Source organism: Chiloscyllium plagiosum, chromosome 1, assembly GCF_004010195.1.
Source record: "Chiloscyllium plagiosum isolate BGI_BamShark_2017 chromosome 1, ASM401019v2, whole genome shotgun sequence".
In the NCBI taxonomy this organism is placed as follows: domain Eukaryota; kingdom Metazoa; phylum Chordata; class Chondrichthyes; order Orectolobiformes; family Hemiscylliidae; genus Chiloscyllium; species Chiloscyllium plagiosum.
The window spans coordinates 51,653,067-51,674,848 of NC_057710.1; the positions used below are offsets into that span (position 1 = coordinate 51,653,067).

The window sequence follows — 21,782 nt, forward strand, 5'->3', positions numbered from 1 at the left end:
AACAATGTTAACATTGCAAAATTTTCACAGCATTCATTCAATTGCACGTAACAATAAAGGTTATTCTATTCTACAGATGTGAGGGGGTTGCTGTGGGTATCCTTAGCATTGACTCTGGACTCATGAAGTTTCATAGCTTCAGATTACACTCAGGCACAGAAGCCTCCTGTTGATTATCATGTACTGTCTTTCCTCTGCTGATAAGCCAGGAATCCTCCATGTTAATCAATACTTAGAGGAAGTTCTGAGGACAGCAAGGGTATAAAGTGTACTCTGGGTAAGGATTCTGATGCTCACTACCAAGAATGGCTTGGCAGCAGCACTATTGTTTGAACTGGTCAGGCCCTAAAGAACATAATTGTTAGACTAGGAACGTGGCAGGTTGTTATGGAAGCAAAAGAGGGAAAAATGTGCTTACCAATCTACAAGCTACAGATACATCTATCTATGATGGCATCAGTAAGAATGATCATTGCACAGTCCTTGTGGAAATGAAGTCCACCCCTTCACATTGAGAATAACCTCCATTGTGTTACATGGCATTATCACCATGTTGAATGGGGCAAACTTTGAATTGATGTAGCAATTCAAAACTGGGCATCCATGAGATGCTGTGGGCCATCAACAGCAGCAAAATTGTATTCCAACACAATCTGAACCTCATGGCCCAGTATATTCCCCCACTCAACCATTTCCATCAAACCTGGGGATCATCCCTGGTTCACTGGAAAGTGAAGGAGGGCATGCCAGAAGCAGCACCAGGCATACTTAAAAATGAGGTATCAACCTGGTGAAGCCAGCAAACAGGACTACTTGCATGGCAAACAGCACGAGCAGCAAGTGATAGACAGAGCTAAGCGATCTTTCAACCAGTAGGTCAGATCTACGTACTGAGATCTGCCACATTTGCCTGGAAATGATGGTGGACAATTAAACAATTCAAAGGAGTAGGAGGCTCCACAAATATAATCACCCTCAATGATAGAAGGGCCAATGCATCTTCAGCCAGAGGTGTCAAATGGATCATCCATCTCAGCCTGCTCCAGCAGTCCCCAATATTACAGGTACTGGTCTTCAGCCAATTTGATTCACTCCACATGATATCAAGGAACAGTTGGAGTGACTAAATACTCCAAAGGCTATGGTCTCTAACAATAATCCAGCACTGAAGACGTATGTTCCAGAAATTACCACAACCCTAAACCAAGTTGTTGCAGTACTATTACAACACTAAACTCTACCTGACAATGTGGAAAAGTGCCTCGGTATGTCATGTACACAAAAACAGGACAAATCCAACCAAGCCGATGACTAACTCAGTCCATACTAAATCATCGGTAAATTGATGGGAGGCACCATCAACAATGCTATCAAACAGCATTTCCTTGGCAATAACCTGCTCATTGATGCCTAGTTTGGGCTCTGCCAGGGCCAGTCACCTCCTGACCTCATTACAGCCGTGGTTCAAACATGGATGAAAGCAATAAATTCCAGAAGTCAGGTAAGAGTGTTGGCCCTTGAAATTAAGGCTGCTTTAGGCTGAATGTGACATCAAGGAGCCCTAGCAAAACTGGAAACAGTGGGAATCAGGGGACAAATTCTTTGCTGGTTGGAGTCATATCCCGCACATACGAAGGATGATTGTGGTTGTTAGAGGGCAGTCATCACAACCCCAGGACATCTCTGCAGGAGGTCCTCAAGGCAGTGTCCTAGGCCCAACCATCAATAGCTGCTTCACCAAAGATTGATCCTAAATCATAAGGTCAGAAGTGGGAATGTTTGCCAATGATTGCACAATGTTCAGCACAATTTGTGACTCCTGAGATACTGAAGCTGTCCATGCTCAAATGCAACAAGGTCTGGAAAATATCCAGGCTTGGGCTGACAAGCGACAAGTAACAATTGCAACACACAAATGCTAGGCAATGGCCATCTCAAATAATGACAAATCTAACTGCTACCTTTGATATCCAATGTGTTACCATCAATGAATTCCTCACCACCTCCATACTGTGGGTTTCATTGACCAGAAACTCGACTAGACTTGCCATATAAATACAATGGCTATCAGGGTAGGTCAAAGGCGAGTAACTCATCTCCTGACTTGCCAAAGCCTATCCACCATTTCCAAGGCACAAGTCAGGAGTTTAATCGCATACTTGCCTTGCCTGGAGAGATACAGCTCCAACAACACTCAGGAAGCTTGAAACCATCCAGAACAAAGCAGCCCATTTGATTGGCACCACATCTACATACATCCACTACCTCCACGACCGACACTCTGTTGCAGCATTGTGTACTATCTACAAGATACACTGCAGAAATTCACCGAAGATCCTTCACCAGCATCTTCCAAATCCACAATTACTTATATCTTGAAGGACAAGGACAGCAGATGCAAGGGAACTCTTCCAACTACAAGTTCCCCTCCCAGCCATTCACCATCCCAACTTGATAATGTACTACCATTCCTTCACTGTTGCAGGGTCAAAGTCATGGAATTGCTTCCTAAGAGCATTGTGGACATGGATGACAGTTCAAGATGACAGCTCATGACCACCCTCTCAAGGACAACCAGGGATGGGCAAACACCCATGTCCCAAGAGTGAATAAAAAAATCCTGACACCATGAGGTATTATCTTGTGTGGCAATCTTTATTGTCGCACCTTATCTGATGCCATTTGCAAATTCAAATACTCTACATCAACTGGTTCCTTCTTATCCGTCGTGCTTGTTACATTCTCAGACAAACTTTTGCAAATTTGTCAAACTTTATTTTTCTTTCATTCTATCATGTTAGTTTTGCTTGATTAAGTCTTGCTATTACCTGCTTAATATTGTATTTGAGCATTTCTCCTATGATAGATGTTAGACTAACTGGCAGCCTTCCTGATGAAGTGCTTGTGCCCGAAATGTCGATTTTCCTGATCCTCGGATGCTGCCTGATCTGCTGTGCTTTTACAGCACCACACTCTAGCATCTGTGGTCCTCATTTTCACCTAACTGGTTGATAGCTTCCTACTCTTGATTTCTCTCCATTTTTGATAAGAACAGATGTTATTCGCATGTAGAACTTACTGGAAAATGAGCAATGCATGCACTATCATTCCAGCCACTTCCACTAAGATCATGGGATGCAGGCCATTAGGTCCAAATGACTTGTTAGTGTTTACTCCTATTATTTTTCCCAGTACATTTTCCTCTTGTGAACACGATTATTTTAAGATCTTCTCTCTCTTTTGCCTTGAGATTTTCTGCTGTCTCATCTTTTAACCTATTCTCCCATTTTATTTTAGAAAATTCTGCTTTCACACTCTTGCAGTTGCCTTTGCTTTTAAGACACTAGTTTCAGACTGAAACTTCTAGCCCTCAATTTGAATGTGAAATTCTATAACGCCTTGATTCCTCTTGCCCGTAGAATCCTTTATCATGTGGTTTTCAAATACTACTGTCTCATTACACATTACCTGGTCTAAATTAGTCTGCTCCATGAATGGTTACCGAACAAATTAATCCACAAAACAGTCCCAGATATTGGACTGGAAAATCACTAAGTAAGGCAAAAGACGGGAAATTATAAGCTGATTAGCCTGACCTCAGTGGTTGGTAAGATTTTGGAGTCCATTGTGAAGTATTAGATTTCTGAATACATGGAAGTGCATGGTAAAATAGAGCAAAGTCAGCATGGCTTCATCATCAGCATACCTGACAAATCTGTTAGAATTCTTGGAGGAAATAATGAGCAGGTTAGACCAAGGAGAGACAATGGATGTTATCTATCTGGACTTCTGGAAGGCCTTTGATAAGGTCACACAAGAGGCTACTGAGTAAGATAATGACCCATGCTGTTAGAGGCAGGTTCTAGCATGGATAGAAGATTGGCTGTCTGGCAGAAGGCGGAGAGTGGGGATAAAAGGGTTCTTCTCAGGATGGAAGCTAGTGACTAGTAGTGTTCCATAAGGGTCAGTGTTAAGACCACAATTTTCCACTTTGTACATTAATGATCTGGATGAAGCAACTTGGGCATCCAGGCTAAGTTTGCAGATGATACAAAGATAGGTGGAGGGAGAATTAGTATTGAGAAGGTGGGGAGGCTGCAGAAAGATTTAGATAGGTTAGGAGAGTGGACAAAGATGTGGCAGATGAACTACAATGTGGGAACTTGTGAGGTCATGCACTTTGCTAGAAAGAATAGAGGCATGGACTATTTTCAAAATGAGAAGGAATTCAGAAATCGAAAGTGCAAAGGGATTTGCGAGTCCTGGTCCAGGTTTCTCTTAAGGTAAACTTGCAGGTTGAGTCAGTAGTAGGCAGGCAAATACAATGTGGTCATTCATCTTGAAAGGACTAGAATATAAAAGCAGAATGTACTTCTGAGGCTTTATAAAGCTCTGGTCAGACCACATTTAGAGTATTGTGAGCAATTTTGGGCCCTATACCTCAGGAAGGATGTACCGATTCTGGAGAGGGCCCATATGAGATTCAGAAGAATGATTCCAGGAAAGAAAGGCTTAACATTTGAGGAATGTTTGAAGATTCTGGAACTATACTTGATAGAGTTTAGAAGGATGAGGGGAGACCTGATTGAAGCTTACAGAATATTGAACTGCCTGGGCAGAGTGGATGTTGGGAAGATTTTTCCATTGGCAGGAGAGATCTGAGGGCACAGCTTTAGTGTAAGGGGAAGAACGGAGATAAGGAGAAACATCTTCAGCCAGAGTGGTGAATTTGTGGAATTCATTGGCACAGAAGACTGAGGAGGCCAGGTCATTGCGTATATTTAAAACGGAGATAGATAAGTTCTTGATTGCCAAGTGGATCAAAGCTGACTGGGAGAAAGCGGTAAAATGGGGTTGAAAAGGCTATTAGCCATGATTGAATGGTACAGCAGACTCACTGGGTGGAATGGCCTAGTTTGTGCTTCCATGTCTTATGGTCTAATGGCCTTATATGGACTCCTCCTCAAGCTTACTTCTGTTAATTTGATTAAATCAGTCTACACGAAAGTTAAAAACTTCCAAAATTATTGCAGTATTTTTCTTACATTTTTAAAAAATATGTTTTCACACTTAATTATGATCAGAGGACCTTCAAACTACCTCCATCTATCAATGTTTATTTTGCTAGTTATTTCCACCTAAACTAATTCACATTTTCATCCTTCAGCCCAGAGTATTTTTTTCACAAATATGCAAATCTCATCTTTTAGTAACAAAGCTAAACCACCCCACTTTTCTTTCTTCCTACCCTTCCACGTTTTGCCTTGGGACCCTTCAACCACATGGCATCAACATCAACTTCACTAGTTTCCAAATCTCCCTTCCCCCCACCTCATCCTAGATCCAACCCTCCAACTCAGCACCGCACTCTTGAATTGTCCTACCAGTTCATCTTCCTTCCCACCTATCCGCTCCACCCTCTCCACCGACTTATCACAATTACCCCCTACCTGTATCCAACTATATTCCTCCAGCCACACCCCCCATTCCCCACACTCCATTTATCTCTCAGCTCCCCTTTCCCTCCACATTCCTGATGAAGGGCTTACGCCCGAAATGTCAACTCTCCTGCTCCTCTGATGCTGCCTGACCTGCTGTGCTTTTCCAGCACCACACTTTTTGACTCTATTCTTCCAAAATGTAAAATATGAGAATATTCAAGTTCCATTTTGCAACCATGTTTCTGGGATGACTGTCCAATTATAGTCATCTATTGCTATTTCTGTTATCAAATCAGTTGTCTTATTGTGAATATAGCAAACATTCAAGAAAAGAACCCTTAATTCTGTCTTTGATTTTTTTAACAGTATAACCTTTTTCTCTGGAGTATTATTATGTGACGCACGGTGTATGGTTAATATGTATTTTAATACCATTCATTTTAGAATTAGGAGTTTGAACTTGTGGAATGTCACATTTAGCAGGTGTGTATATGAAGGAGTTTACTGATGAATTTATAAATATTTCTGGAGTCAGTGACTTAATGTAGAGGCAATAGGATGGTGCTGATGGGAGATTTTAATTTTCCCAACATTGACTGGGATACACTTAGTGTCAGAGTTCTGGATGGGGCAGAATTTGTAAGGTGCGTCCAGGAGAGTTTTCTAGAGCAGTATGTCAATAGTCCGACGAGGGAAGGGGCCATATTGGACCTGGTGTAGGGGAATAAGCCAGGCCAGGTGGTCGAAGTTGTAGTGGAGGACTTTTTTGGGAACAGTGACCACAATTCTGTTAGTTTTAGAATACTCGTAGATAAAGATGAGAGTGGTCCTAAGGGAAGAGTACTAAACTGGGCCAAGGCCATTTATATCAAAGTTAGGTAGGAGCTGGGAAATGTAGATTGGACACAGCTATTGGAAGGGAAGTCCACATTAGATATGCGGGTGGCTTTCAAAGGTAGGTTAAAGACAGTGCAGGATAGGTATGTCCCATTGAAAGCAAAGGATAGGAAAGGCAAGATTTGTGAATCGTGGATGACAGGAGAAATCATACGACTAGCCAAGAGGAAGGAAAGCGCACATAAGGTCCAGGCAGCTAAGAACAGAACGGGCCCTGGAGGAATATCGGGAAAGTAGGACCAGTCTTAAACGAGGAATCAAGTAGGCTAAAAGGGGTCATGAAATAGCTTTAGCAAGCACAATTAGGGAGAATCCCAAAGCCTTTTACTTTGTAGCAGTGTTCACTGAGGAGAGGGACGTGATGAATGTTGAGATTAGAGATAGAAGTTTGATTGCTCTGGATCATGTTGACATAAGTAGGGAAGATGTGTTGGGTAAGCTAGAGGTTATTAAGGTGGACAAATCCCCACGACCGGATGGGATCTATCCCAGTTTGCTGAGGGAGGCGAGAGAGGAAATAGCTGGGACCCTGACAGATAACTTTGTAACATCCTTAAATACAGGTGAGGTGCCAGAGGACTGGAGGGTTGGTCATGTTGTCCCCCTGTATAAGAAGGGTAGTAGGGATATTCCAGGTAACTACAGACCAGTGAGCCTGACATCAGTGGTGGGAAAGTTGCTGGAGAAGGTACTGAGGGATATATTTATATTTGGACTTATCAGTGATCGGCAACATGGTTTTCTGTGGGGGAAATTGTGCCTTACCAACTTAATAGCGTTCTTTGAGGAAGTGACCAAGTTGATAGATGAAGGAAGGGCTGTAGATGTCATATACATGGATTTTAGTAAGGCGTTTGATAAGGTTCCCCGCGGTAAACTAATGGAGAAAGTGAAGTCACATGGTGTGCAGGGTGTTCTAGCTAGGTGGATAAAGAACTGGTTGAGCAACAGGAGACAGAGAATAGTAGTTGAAGGGAGTTTCTCGAAATGGAGAAAGGTGACCAGTGGTGTTCCATATGGATCAGTTCTAGGGCCACTGCTGTTTGAAATATACATAAATGATCTGGAAGAGGGCACTGTTGGTATGATCAACAAGTTTGCAGATGACACGAAGATTGGTGGAGTAGCCGAAAGCATAGGGGTCTGTCAAAGAATACAGGAGAATATAGATAGACTGGAGAGTTGGGTGGAGAAGTGGCAGATGGAGTTCAATCCAGGCAAATGTGAGGTGATGCAGTTAGGCAAATCTAATTCTAGAGCGTATTATACAGTAATTGGAAGAGCCTTGGAAAAGGCTGATGAGCAGAGAGATCTGGGAGTTCATATCCATTGTACTCTGAAGGTTGCTGCACAGAGTGGTCAAGAAGGCATATGGTATGCTTGCTTTCATTGGACAGGGTATTGTGTATAAGTCAAAGAATACAGGAGAATATAGATAGACTGGAGAGTTGGGTGGAGAAGTGGCAGATGGAGTTCAATCCAGGCAAATGTGAGGTGATGCAGTTAGGCAAATCTAATTCTAGAGCGTATTATACAGTAATTGGAAGAGCCTTGGAAAAGGCTGATGAGCAGAGAGATCTGGGAGTTCATATCCATTGTACTCTGAAGGTTGCTGCACAGAGTGGTCAAGAAGGCATATGGTATGCTTGCTTTCATTGGACAGGGTATTGTGTATAAGAGCTGGCAGGTCATGTTAAAATTGTACAAGACTTGGTTCTGCTGCATTTAGAGTATCATGTACAGTTCTGGTTGCCACAATACCAAAAGGATGTGGACGTTTTGGAGAGGGTGCAGAGAAGGTTTACGAGGATGTTGCCCGATATGGAAGGTGGTAGCTTTGAAGAGAGGGTGAGTTGGTTAGGATTGTTTTCATTAGAACAAAGTAGATTAAGGAGGGAACCTGGCTGAGGTCTATAAAATCATGAAAGTTATCGACAGGATAGATAGAGATAAACTTTTTCCCAGGGTGAAGGATTCAATAACGAGAGGTCACGCTTTCAAGGTGAGAGGAGAAATGTTTAAGGGGGATACATGTGGCAAGTACTTTACACATTGCCTGATATGGAAGGTGGTAGCTTTGAAGAGAGGTTGAGTTGGTTAGGATTGTTTTCATTAGAAAAAAGTAGATTGAGGGGGGAACCTGGCTGAGGTCTATAAAATCATGAAAGTTATCGATAGGGTAGATAGAGATAAACTTTTTCCCAGGGTGAAGGATTGAATAACGAGAGGTCACGCTTTCAAGATGAGAGGAGAAATGTTTAAGGGGGATACATGTGGCAAGTACTTTACACAGAGGGTGGTAGGTGCCTGGAACGCATTGCCAACAGACATAGTAGAGGCGGGCATGGTAGATTCATTTAAGAGGCATCTGGACAGATGCATGATAGGTGGGAAGCAGAGGGATACAGATGCTGAGGAATTGGGCAACAGGTTTAGACAGGAGATTTGGATTGGCTCAGGCTTGGAGGCCCAAAGGGCCTGTACCTAGGCTGTAAATTTTCTTTGTTCTCTTTGTTCTTTTAATGTAAAAGAAACAGTATGTGAGATATAAGTCTTGGGGCTAATGGCAATTTGTTTACATTGGGGGAGGTTTTATGAGCAAACAAAGTAAACAGTAATGTGCATTTAGCTTCAGTTAGAAAGATGAGGAGTTGTATTTTTTCAGTTTAAGGGAGATTAACAGTTATTAACTATGAATATATACAAACTAGTTAAACTCTAAAAGCCTTCTAACACACACACACACTCACAAAATAATTGTAAGGAATAAAAACCCTGGGAAACAGTTCAATGATGGGGTGTTCTTGTTTCCCATGTGGTTCAGTTCTCTGATCTTTTCCTTTGCCTTTTCACAGGAGGTAGTGACTAACTGGTTCACAAATTATAAAGTATCTGACTAACTCATTAAAAGTAACAGTTTACAGTTACTGGTAGCGAATAAATACTGGATTTCTTCAGGCATTCGGCATTTTATTGAAATGAACATCATCTGCCTTTCAGCAGGCTGAAGGCTTCTTCTAGTATTGTTTACAGCCCCAAGCTGTTCACCCACCAACAACTAATCCAATTATTGTTGTCAGTCTGGTGGCCTTTGGCGTCCACAACTAGCCACAATTCCACAAACGAATCAACAAGTTATTGCAGCTAAATCTCACTGTGTTCACAGGCAGTCACCAGTTATGAATGGTTCCATCCTCAAGTTTATTTGTAAGTCAATTTATAATGTAAGTCAGAACACAATAAAATACAGTTCAATATAAAATAGCCATTTATAAGTACAAGCAAATGTTGGCACATCAGATATTTAAAAATATTACTAATATGGCATCTTGTGTGTAAGTATAAGCATTCACTCATAAGTCAGACATTAGTAAATTGGGGACCCCCATCCACACACTCAAGCTATGCCATCTCCTCTGACAACTCTTCCCCCTGTTTGCAAAGCAGCAGTGTAAAAACAACTTAAAATGAGTTTCAGTAACTCAGTTTTCAAACGTACAGCAATTCCTTCTGCAATTCTTTGCTCTGAAGCAGTCACTTTCCCAATTCAGTCAAGATAAAATATGAAGTAAAATTTAAAGATATAGCTTTTACAAGTGAAGCAAGAGTCTGATCATTCTCGTGGCACGAAGTGTATATAGTTATTAGAATGTGAGTAAGCACATACATTGAAAAGACAATTGGCTCCACCAATTTCTCTTTCGTAAAGCATCCAACCTCCTCCAAGACTTCTCATACAACAATACATTTTTAGCTGACAAAAGTATCAAATGAAAAGTAAACTAGCCAGTTTAATATCTGCCAAATGAAAGACAAAGGCTAAGCTCATGGAAATTTATGTAAGAATATAAGAACCAGGAGTAGGCCATCTGGCCCCTCGAGCCTGCTCCACCATTTAATAAGATCATGGCTGATCTTTTCGTGGCCTCAGCTCTACTTAACCACCCTCTCAGCATAACCCTTAATTTCTTTACTGTTCGAAAAATTATCTATCGTAGCTTTAAAAACATTCAATGAGGGAGACTCAACTACTTTACTGTACATGGAATTCCACAGATTCACAACCCTCTGGGTGAAGAAGTTCCTTCTTAATTCAGTTATCAATCTGCTCCCCCTAAATTTGAGGCTATGCCCTCTTGTTCTCGTTTTACCTGCCAGTGGAACCAACCTCTCTACTTAAATCTTATCTATTCCCTTCATAATCTAATACATTTCTATAAGATCCCCCCTCTTTCTTTTAAATTCCAATGAATGTAATCCCAGTCTACTCAGTCTCTCCTCAAAGGCCAACCCGCTCAACTCCGGAATCAACTTAGTGAACCTCCTCTGCACTTCCTCTAGTGCCAGTATATTCTTTCTCAAGTAAGGAGACCAAAACTGAATGCAGTACTCCAGGTGTGGCCTCACCAGTACCCTATACAGCTGTAACATAACCTCCCTGTTTTTAAACTCAATCCCTTTAGCAATGAAGGACAAAGTTGCATTTTCCTTGTACTTATCTGTTGCACCTGTAGACCAACCTTCTGTGATTCATGCACAAGGACACCCAGGTCCCTCTGCACAGCAGCATCCCACAACTTTTTAACCATTCAAATAATAGACCTTTTTACTATTATTCTTACCAAAATGGATGACTTTACATTTATTAGCATTGTACTCCATCTGCCAGACCTTTGCCCACTCATTTAAACTATCTATGTCCCTCTGCAAAGTTTCATAGTACTATGCATACTTTGTCCTACCACTCAGCTTCGTGTCATCCACAGACATCACACGTGGTCCCCAACTCCAAATAATCTATGTAAATTGTGAATAATTGCAGTCCGAACGGTGATCCCTGAAGCACACCACTAGTCACTGATTGTCAACTAGAAAAACACTCATTCATCCCCACTCTTTACTTCCTGCTAGTTAATCAATCCTCTATCCATGCTAATACATTACCCATAACACCATGCATCTTTATCTTATGCAGCAGTCTTTTGTGTGGCACCTTGTCAAATGCCTTTTGGAAATCTAGATGCACCACATCTACTGGGTCCCCATTGTCCACTGTGCTCATAATGTTTTCATAGAATTCCAGTAGATTAGTTAAGCATGACCTGTCTTTTATGAACCCATGCTGCGTCTGCCCAACAGAACAATTTCTATCTAGATGTCTTCCTATTTCTTCCTGATAATAAATTCAAGCCTTTTCCCACTACAGAAGTTAAGCTAACCAGTCTATAATTCCTTATCTTTTGTCTACCTCCTTTTTTAAACAGTGGTGTCACAGTTGCCGTTTTCCAACCTGCTGGAACTGCTCCAGAGTCCAGTGAATTTTGGAAAATTACCACAAGTGCATTTGCTATTGCTGACTGAGGAGGGAGCGTATTCCTGGGTTGGGGGAGAAAAGTAGGAAGCGGTGGTGAGGGTTAAAAGAAAGCGGGTTGGTCAAAGAAACACATTTAAGAAGTAATTTAAAGGAGGAAATATTGGTAGAATGGCAGAGGGATTTAGGGAGAGAATTCCAAAGTTTAGGATCTGGACAGCTAAAGGCATGACAATCAGTGGTGGAGCAATTAAAAATAGGGGTGTTCAAGCAACCAGAATTGGAAGAATGCAGAATGCATAGTGCTTTTAAGCAGGTGAAAATTACAGAACTAAGAAGCTGGTAAGCACATGGAAGAATTTAAACAATAATGAGATTTTAAAATCAAAGCATAGGTTTACTGGGACCCTCTGCAGGTTAGATAACTCAGAGGAGATAGGTGAATGGAACTTGCTGTGAATTAAGATATACACAGCAGAGTTTGGGATGACGTCAATTTTTCAATTATAGAGCAAGTTGGCCAGGAATGTGTTGGACTAATCATGTCTAGAGGTAACAAAGGCATGGATGAGGATTTCACCAAAAGATGAGGCAAACAGGAAGGCCATCGTTGACTGTGGCACATTTTAACCAATTCCAGATAATATTTGATTCTTTACTTAGTCAAGAATCTATTCATATCTGCTTTAGAAATATTCAGTGACACTGCCTCCGTTGTTCACTAAGCAAAAGAGTTGCAAACACCCACCATCTACAAAAGAATCCTTATTTTTGTCTTAAATGAGTTATGCCTGTTTTTTAAACTTTGTCCCCTGATCTAGTTCATCCCACAAGAGGATACCTTCTTTTCAAGTATACACCTTTTCAAGTGTCCTCAATATAATATCATTCAAGTAGATCAACTCTCATTCTTCAAAATTCCAATGAATATAGGTCTAACCTTTCCTCAGAACATTTTACTCCTTATTCTAGGAATCATTCAAGTGAAACACCTCATGTAACTGAGAAATAGGAGGCAGCTAATGATAGATTCGAGGGGGTGACCAATGGTTTTGCTGTGGGATGAAGAAGAGAAGGAATTGCTGGTTATATTCTGGGTGTGATTGGATGGCCCTTCTTCACAATTTATAGTTATGTTGTAGCTACAAGTTGAAATCTGAATTGCAATTTTAATAAGATATACTTAATTGAAATAAACACATCCACAAAAATCAAACTGCAACTAATTTAATCACATATGAAGTGTCGTATGGGATTCACATCTCTGCTAAATCTTGCTTTAGTAAAAGTCACACTGTCTCACAAATTAATCCTGTGTTGCTGATGAAGTTAGCACACTCACAATAATGATGTGCATAATTTGACTGCCATATCATAAGGTCCAGGCATAACATTATTTACCTCATTAGTTTGAGCTGTTTGATTTTCATGATTTTTGTATCAGCTTTGGCTCAGTTGTTACTGTGCCAATAGATTTGGTGATTCAACTTTCATGTTAGGACATCAGCAAAGAATGTAGGAAGGCACTTTAGGATGAAACAGGCACGTCATTTACATGAAATATTAAATTCAGGTTAAAGTGGATACAATAAATGGCATATTACTATCTCAAAAAATGGCAACCTCCTAGTGTTAAGTCAATACTCAACTCTCAACCAAAAATAGATATTGAGCCATTCATTTCACTTTTTAATTGTGGTACTTTGTTATGGATTGCATTAATGAAAAGTAATTTATAAGCGTGAATATCTTAAAACTTGTGATTGTGCCTTAATGGGAAGGCTTCACTGCCATAAAAAAACCTTAAAATTCTCTTTTACTTGATCTCTGTTGAAGTGTTGATTCTTCTCCTTCACACAGATAATGCTCAAGACGTTGTGTTTCTCAAGCTTTTATTTTTCTTATTTCAGATTTCCAGCATCCACAGAATTTTTCTTTAATATTAAGCTTAAATTTGTATCTTCTGTTAGATCGTTCTACCACTGGAAACAATTGTTCCTTATTTACTCCATCAAAGCTTTTAAAAGGGTGTAGTTTACTACATAATGATTTGCCAGTAATACAAAGAGGCCTTTACCAGATATCACAATGGGATCCTTGGAGTGATGTGAGTGGGGCAGGATTGGGGTTTGAGGACAATGTATAGATAGTGTGGACAGGAAGGTCTTTCAGATTTAAAGGCAGGGGTTTCCTAATACCAGCTTCTTTGATTGGGTGCTAAGTGCCTTTGAAAGATGGACCTCCTGGAATACTGCTGGTAAACGTGACAAAGTTTGCTTTCAACCTTCATGATGAAAGGCTACCTCATGCAAGGTGGGGAAAGTCCCTTAAACACAGATAATGACCTTAGTTGGCTAAATAATGGGTCTAAGCAGCCAGCAAGCAGATTCCCTACACTGGCCTATTTTCACCATGGACTTAACATCACTGTTTCTGGAATCTTCTGGTGCAATCTTACCTGCCAGTATACCGAGACAGGATCCAATTGTAGCTTGTAGGCATATAATTGGAGATGAGATTATTAATGCAATAAGGAACATGCCACCAGTCCAGGGATTGTCACAACCAAACACCTGGGCAACACCCACTGGGACAGCTCTAAGAAGCTGATTAAAAAATAAACAATAAGTCATTATTTGATTGATGTAAACATGATGCCATGGAAGCTTTGGCATGTAATCAAAAATGTTGTTTAGGATCTTAAAATCATTCAGTTTCACATGTAACATTTTGTTGCAAATACTTAATACTGCTGACATGTAAATGTATATTATATAAATAACATATGTACATTTGTCGTTAATTAAAATAATTTTTCCACAATAAACAAGTTAAGATTCTCCAGAAGATTTGCTCACCATGGTAACACTGAGATCTGGCCATGTGACATTGAATGGTCCAGTCACAGGCTGAATGAGAACCTGGGGAAAATGTTGGTTGTTATGTCCTGTGGCAGCCATAAACATCGACAGAATAATATTAAAAGGCAGCGTGAAAATAGGCAGATCCCATTTTTCCATTATGGAGGCCAAAGCACTTGAAAGCACAGGGCTGCAACAGAGAAATTATTTTACTGCAAATATGAATTGACTACCTAATTAATTTATCGAATACTTAGTTATGTTTCTAAAGTTCAGGAAATGGTAAATTTTGCATTGCAAGTAATTCCTTCTTTAAAGAACAGTAACAACAACTTGCATTTAAACAGAACCTTTACATCCCAGGGTGTGTCACAAAAACTAGGAGAAAATGAGGACTGCAGATGCTGGAGATCAGAGTCGAAGAGTGTGGTGCTCGAAAAGCTAATGTTTGAAAAGTCAATTCTCCTGCTCCTCGGGTACTGCCTGACCAGCTGTGCTTTTTCAGCACCCCACTCTTCGATTGTGTCACAAAAGCATTATCAAACAAAAAAAGTCACATATAAAGATATTAGACAGGTGACTAAAAGTTTGCTGGAAGACATTTTGCAGGATGGGATATAAGAAAGTGACTGAGATCATTGGAATAATTGAAACTGCAACTAAAATATGGTGAGAATGAAGGTTGGTATGTAGATGAGAAAGAGGATGCGGTCGATGATTGCTTGGTCATCTCCGAAAGCAACAATGTAAGAAACCACCATAGGAAGTCCTCTAGATATTATCGGAATTGTATTGAGTTATTAATACTTCAAATAACATTTTGAAAATTGTGTTGTTTTTTGTCAGTGGTGAACAAAACATAGGACCTCATCATTTTAAGAGGTAAATGAAATACAAAGGTAGCTTAATATGAAAACCAAAGAAACTCCTCTCAGACAACTCCACATAACAACAATAAATTTGTAATCTGATTTTCTATGAACAGAGCTAGAAATATGATGGTCATTATTTTGAAGAAAGATTGAAAAAAATGCATGAAATGGATGCTATTACAAGGTAAGCTTGTTTGAAAATGTGCTTGCAGCATGGAATTTTGGACTTATTCACTGATTAATATCATTTGAACTTGCCGAGAGCTGATAAGGCAGACTCCTGCTGATTTAACACTCGGGCTCTAATTAAAAACAGTTTTCATGGAGCAGTGTACGTGGACCCCAAGCATTCACTTCAGTGAAGGTGAGTAGTGTGATGACTGATGCAAATCAATATATGGGATGAATGACTCAGAGTGTAAATGAGAGGGCACATAGGTTTTTAGATTCAACATTAGAGATCCTGCTGGAGAAAGCCCAGAGAAGGAGTAATATGCTGAAGGTATAGGGGAGAAGGGATCCAAGTTGGTCTCCTGTTCCCATATCACACTGCAGCTGATGCTCATCTGTCTGGCCTCATGTCCACCTCCCATTCTCCTGCAGACTAAGGGGGTTTTGTAGCAAGATGCAGATAATCATCTTCCTTCTTGTGATTCCTGTGAAGTGCCCTATCTGATAGAATAGCACAGCATTTACCCCTGTATTCCTTTCAGACAAAGTCCTCAGAGAAATGCCAAAACAAATGCTGATAAAGTTCTGAAGGATCACTGGACTCAAAATTAATTCTCTTTTCTCTTCACATGCTGCCAGACCTGTTCAGTTTCTCCAGCAATTTATGTTTTTGTTTCAGATTTCCAGCAGCTGCAGTTCTTTGTTTTATACAATTATGTTGAAAAAGATGTTGGAGAAGATTTGACAAAGTGTCCCATAGAAATTCCTGATGTGTTTCAAAAGTTTTCTTCAAAACTTCAGCAACATCTGAATAGTAAAAGGTGATTTTTGCCTTTAAGTCACTCTTGTGATCAGTGATAGGATGCAGTGCTATTCAACAGAATGACACAGCCCCTTCAGGTTCATATATCTTTAAAATGTCACAAATAGGTGCAGAAAATAAATAAGAAAGCTAATGGAATGCTGGGTTTTATATCCAGAGACTAGGATGTGGAAGTTATGCTGTAGTTTTACAAAACCCAGATTAGGAAAAGCACACCAGATCAGGCAGCATCCGAGGAGTAGGAGAATCAACATTTTGGGCATAAGCCCTTCATCAGGAATTAGGCTGGTGGGCCGGGGGGGCTGAGAGATAAATGGGAGGGGGATTGGAGTTGGGGAAGGTAGCTGAGAAAGCGATAGGTGGATGAAGATGAGGGAGAAGGTGATAGGTTGGAGAGGGTGGAGTGGATAGATGGGAAAGGTGATGGACAGGTCAGGAGGGCGGTGCTGAGTGGCTTGGGACTGGGATAATGTGGGGGGAGGGGAAATGAGGAAACTGTTGAAATCCACATTCATCCCGTGTGTTTGCAGAATCCCAAGGCGGAATATGAGGTGTTCTTCCTCCACGCGGTAACAGTTTGGCATTAGAGGACACCCAGGATCTGCATGTCCTTGACGGAGTGGGAGGGGGATTTGAAGTGTTCAGCCACGGGACGGTGGGGTTGGTGGGTGCGGGTGTGCCAGAGATGTTCTCTGAAATGATCGATTCCACAAGGAGTACTGAGAGCATAATTGGGCACCACACCTTCGGAAGGATTCTTGACCTTGGAGGGAATACAATTTAGGTTTACAAGGATGACAGACTTCAGGGGTTAAGTTACGAGGAAAGATTATAAAAATTTGGCCTGTTTTCTCTAGAGTTTTGAAATATATGATCAAAGTCTTCAAAATATTAACAGCAAAAGATAGGGTAGATAAAGATAAAGTATTTCCACTGGTTGAGGATTCTAGAATTAGAGGCATAGTGTGAGAATTAGGGCCAGATCGTTCAGGAGAGATGTTAGGAAGCACTTCTATAAACAAAGGGTGGTAGAGGTTTGGAGCACTCTTCCACAAATCACAGTGGCTGCTGGATTCAGTTGTTAATTTTAAATCTATCAGAGATGAACTTTTGTTAAGTGAAAGTATTAAGGGAAATGGGCCAAAAGCAGGTATATGGAGTTAGGCCACAAATCAGCCATGATATCACTGATTGGTGGAACAGACTCAATGGTCTAGTCCTGCTTCTATGTTCATATGTCGTTATGCTCCTAATGGTGGAGCAGACTTGATGGGCTAAATGGTCCACTTCTGCTCCTGTGTCTTATGATCTTAAATTGTAGAACAGAACCCATGGTCTGAATTTGTTGAACTCAGTGTTGAGTCCTGAAGGTTTTAAAATGCCGAAATGTAAAATAAGGTGCTGTTCCTTCAGCTTGCATTGGAATACTGCAGCAGACCTCAAACAAAAAATGGTTAGCACGGCAGCAAGATGGTGTATTAAAATGGTAAGTGACAGAAGGTCAGGTCTTTCTTGAGGACAGAGCATACTGAGGACAGGGCAGAATCTGTCAGGCAGTATGCATTTTGTTTCACAAATGTTGAGAAGACCCCATTTGTGAGCAGCCAACACAGTAGACCAGTTTGATTTAAGTACGAGTAAATTGTTGATCACCTGGTTAGTTTGGAGCCTTGGGCATTGAGGAGAGTGGAAGGAAAAGCAAAAGCATTACACCTTCTAACTAGAACTAGGAGGCATAGCTTCAAAATAAGGGGGCGCAGATTTAGGGCTGAGTTCAAGAGGAACTTCTTCTCCCAAGAGATTGTGAATCTATGGAATTCCCTACCCATTGAAGTAGTTGAGGCTACCTTGTTGAATGTTCTTAAGGCAAAGATAGGTCGATTTTTGAACAGTAAAGGAATTAAGGGTTATGCTGAGCAGGCAGATAAGTGGAGCTGAGTCCACAAAAAGATCAGCCATGATCTTATTGAATGGCGGTGCAGGGTCAAGGGACCAGATTGCCTATGTCTGCTCCAATTTTGTAAGTTCTTATGTGATAGTATGGCAAAATGCCACCCAGAGGTGAAGAGATGTTGGGAGTGACAGAGGAGTGGATCAGAGTGTGGTGGAGGGTCCCTGCAAAATGTTGACAGGGAAGGTAGGCAAAGATATTTATGGTGATGACATCCTGATGGAAGTGGCCAAACCGGCAGAGAACGAACCTTTGAATATGGAGGCTGGGTGGGGTGGAAAATGAGGACAAGAGGAACCCTAAATTGTTCTAAGAGAGAATGGAAAGGTCAGTTTGGATAACTTAGAGAATGGGGAGTTCTTGGAATTCTTTACCCCAGATGGCTGTAGAGGCTTGGTGATTGAGCATATTCAAAATAGAAATCAGTAGATTTCTGGATATTAAAGTGGTATGGGAATTGTGTAGGAAAATGGCAGGAGGGCGGGGGATCAGTCATGACTCGCTGAACGGTAAAGTAATTTCAAGGGCCAAATAGGCTAATCCTGCTCCAATCTCCCATGTTCCTATGTAACAGGACCTTCTGTAAATGTCTCAGTTTGGCTGGAGGCTAAAGTGTGGCTAATGAAGCAGCAGATAAGAAAAATGTTTCATTTCTTCCAATAACTCCGTATTAACAAAATCTGCCATGACCCGCTGTATATCTCCAGAATTTCCTGTTTGTTTCCAATTTCCATCATCCGCAGTATTTTGCTTTTACTGTTTATTTCAAATCCCACCACAGCAGCAGGATATTTCACATTTAATTAAATAAGTTTGGAATAAAAGCTAATCATGGTGGCCATGATGCTAACAGACTGTCAGAAAATTAAATCTGGTCCTGTCCTACCCAGCCTAGATATGACTCGAAACCCACAATAATGTGACTTTTATGATTAACTGTCCTCTGAAATGGCCTTGAGTCATTTGTATGTAATTATTAGCTGGATGCCTAAAACTTCCTCCTTACAGCACTGTTGGTACATATGTCAACATGTTTTAATTGGAGAAAATCTGCAGAAAGCTACAGAACAGAAGGATTTGGAAATCCTCAGCCATGAATCACAAAAAGCTAGCATCCAAGTTCAGTGGGTAATATTGAAGAAATATGGAATGTCGGCATTCATTTTAAAGACAATGCAGTATAAAAATAGGATGGTTTTCCGAAAACTATATAAGGCCATGAATGTGACCATAGCTAGATTACTGTGAACAGTTTTGGTCCTTGTATCTAAGAATATTCATGAGGCTGAAAGCAGATGTATAAGGACTGTCCAATGAGGACAGGTTGAGTAAATTGGACCAGTACTTATTGCTATAGAGAAGAATGAGAGGCAAACTCAATGATACATTCAAGATTCTTAGGGGGCTTGACAGAATAGATGCGAAAAGGTTGTTTCCCATTGTGCAATGGTCTAGAACCAGAGGATATGGTTTCAGAATAAGGGGTCTCACATTTAAGACAGAGGTGATGAGGGATTTCTTCTCTACGATGGTTGTGAGTCTGCGAAATTCTTTACCACAGAGAGCTGTTGTGACATTAAGTATATTCAAGGCTGAGATAGCCAGATTTTTAATCAGTAAGGGAATTGAGGATTCTGGGGAAAAGGCAGGAAAATGGTATTGAGGATTGTCAGATCAGCCGTGATCTCATGAATAGCGGAGTAAACTCGATGGACTGAACAGCCTACTTCAGCTGCTACATTTTACAACAACTGTGATCATAGAGTCATAGAGATGTACAGCATGGAAACAGACCCTTCAGTCCAACCCGTCCATGCCGACCAGATATCACAACTCAATCTAGTCCCACCTGCCAGCACCCAGCCCATATGCCTCCAAACCCCGCCTATTCCTATACCCATCCAATGCCTTTTAAATGTTGCAATTGTACCAGCCTCCACCGCTTCCTCTGGCTGCTCATTCCATACACGTACGATCCTCTGTGTGAAAATATTGCCCCTTAGGTCTCTTTAATATCTTTCCCTCTCATCCTAAACCTATGCCCTCTGGACTCTCCGACCCAGGGAAAATACTTTGGCTATTTATCCTATCCACGCCCCTCATGATTTTGTAAACCTTTATAAGGTGAACCCTTAATTTCCGATGCTCCAGGGAAAACAGCCCCAGCCTGTTAAGCCTCTCCCTATAGCTCAAATCCTTCAACCCTGGCAACATCCTTGTAAATCTTTTTTGAACCCTTCAAAGTTTCACAACATCTTTCCAATACGAAGGAGACCAGAATTGCACACAATTGCCTAACCAATGTCCTGTACAGTCACAACATGGCCTCCCAACTCTTGTACTCAACACTCTGACCAATAAAAGAAAGCATACCAAACGCTTTCTTCACTATCCTATCTACCTGCGACTCCACTTTCAAGAAGCTATGAAGCCGCACTCCAAGATCTCTTTGTTCAGCAACGCTCCTTCAGACCTTACCATTAAGTGTATAAGTCCTGCTAAGATTTGCTTTCCCAAAATGCAGCACCTCACATTTATCTGAATTAAATTCCATCTGCCACTTCTCAGCCCATTGGCCCATCTGATCAAGATCCTGTTGTAATCTGAGGTAACCTTCTTCGCTGTCCATTACACTTCCAATTTTGGTGTCATCTGCAAACTTACTAACTGTACCTCTTATGCTCACATCCAAATCATTTATGTAAATGACAAAACGTAGAGGACCCAGCACCGATCCTTGTGGAATTCCACTGGTTACATGCCTCCAGTCTGAAAAACAACCCTCCACCACCACCCTCTGTCTTCTACCTTTGTCTACCTTTGAGCCAGTTCTGTATCCAAATGGCTAGTTCTCCCTGTATTCCATGAGATCTAATCCCATGGGGAAACTTGTCGAACGCCTTCCTGAAGTCCATATAGATCACATCTAGTGCTCTGCCCTCATCAATCCTCTTTGTTACTTTTTCAAAAAACTCAATTAAGTTTGTGAGACATGATTTCCCACGCACAAAGCCATGTTGACTATCCCTAATCAGTCCTTGCCTTTCCAAATACATGTACATCCTGCCCCTCAGGATTCCCTGCAACAACTTGCCAACCACTGATATCAGGCTCACTGGTCTCTTGTTCCCTGGCTTGTCCTTACCATTCTTCTTAAACAGTGGCACCACGTTTGCCAACCTCCAGTCTTCCAGCACCTCACCTGTGACTATCGACGATACAAATATCTCAGCAAGAGGCCCAGCAATCACTTCTCTTGCTTCCCACAGAGTTCTAGGATACACCTGATCAGGTCCTAGGGATTTATCCATCTTTCTGCGTTTTAAGACATCCAGCACTTCCTCCTCTGTAATATGGACATTTTGTAAGGTGTCACCATCTATTTCCCTATATTCTATATCTTCCATACCCTTTTCCACAGTAAATACTGATGCAAAATACTCATTTAGTATCTC

The 21,782-nt window shown here is 41.0% G+C and overlaps 1 protein-coding gene across 1 annotated transcript in view; it reads right to left on the reverse strand.

Annotated features, from left to right (window-relative positions):
* Window positions 1–21,782, reverse strand: part of LOC122547714 (urea transporter 2-like) — a 114,850-nt gene that overhangs the window by 17,399 nt on the left and 75,669 nt on the right. The window contains exons 5-6 of the mRNA XM_043686332.1: window positions 14,508–14,700; window positions 14,108–14,255 (exon numbers count right to left, since the gene is read on the reverse strand). Coding sequence (XP_043542267.1) covers window positions 14,108–14,255; window positions 14,508–14,700 — 341 coding nt within the window. The remainder of the gene's footprint in view (window positions 1–14,107; window positions 14,256–14,507; window positions 14,701–21,782) is intronic.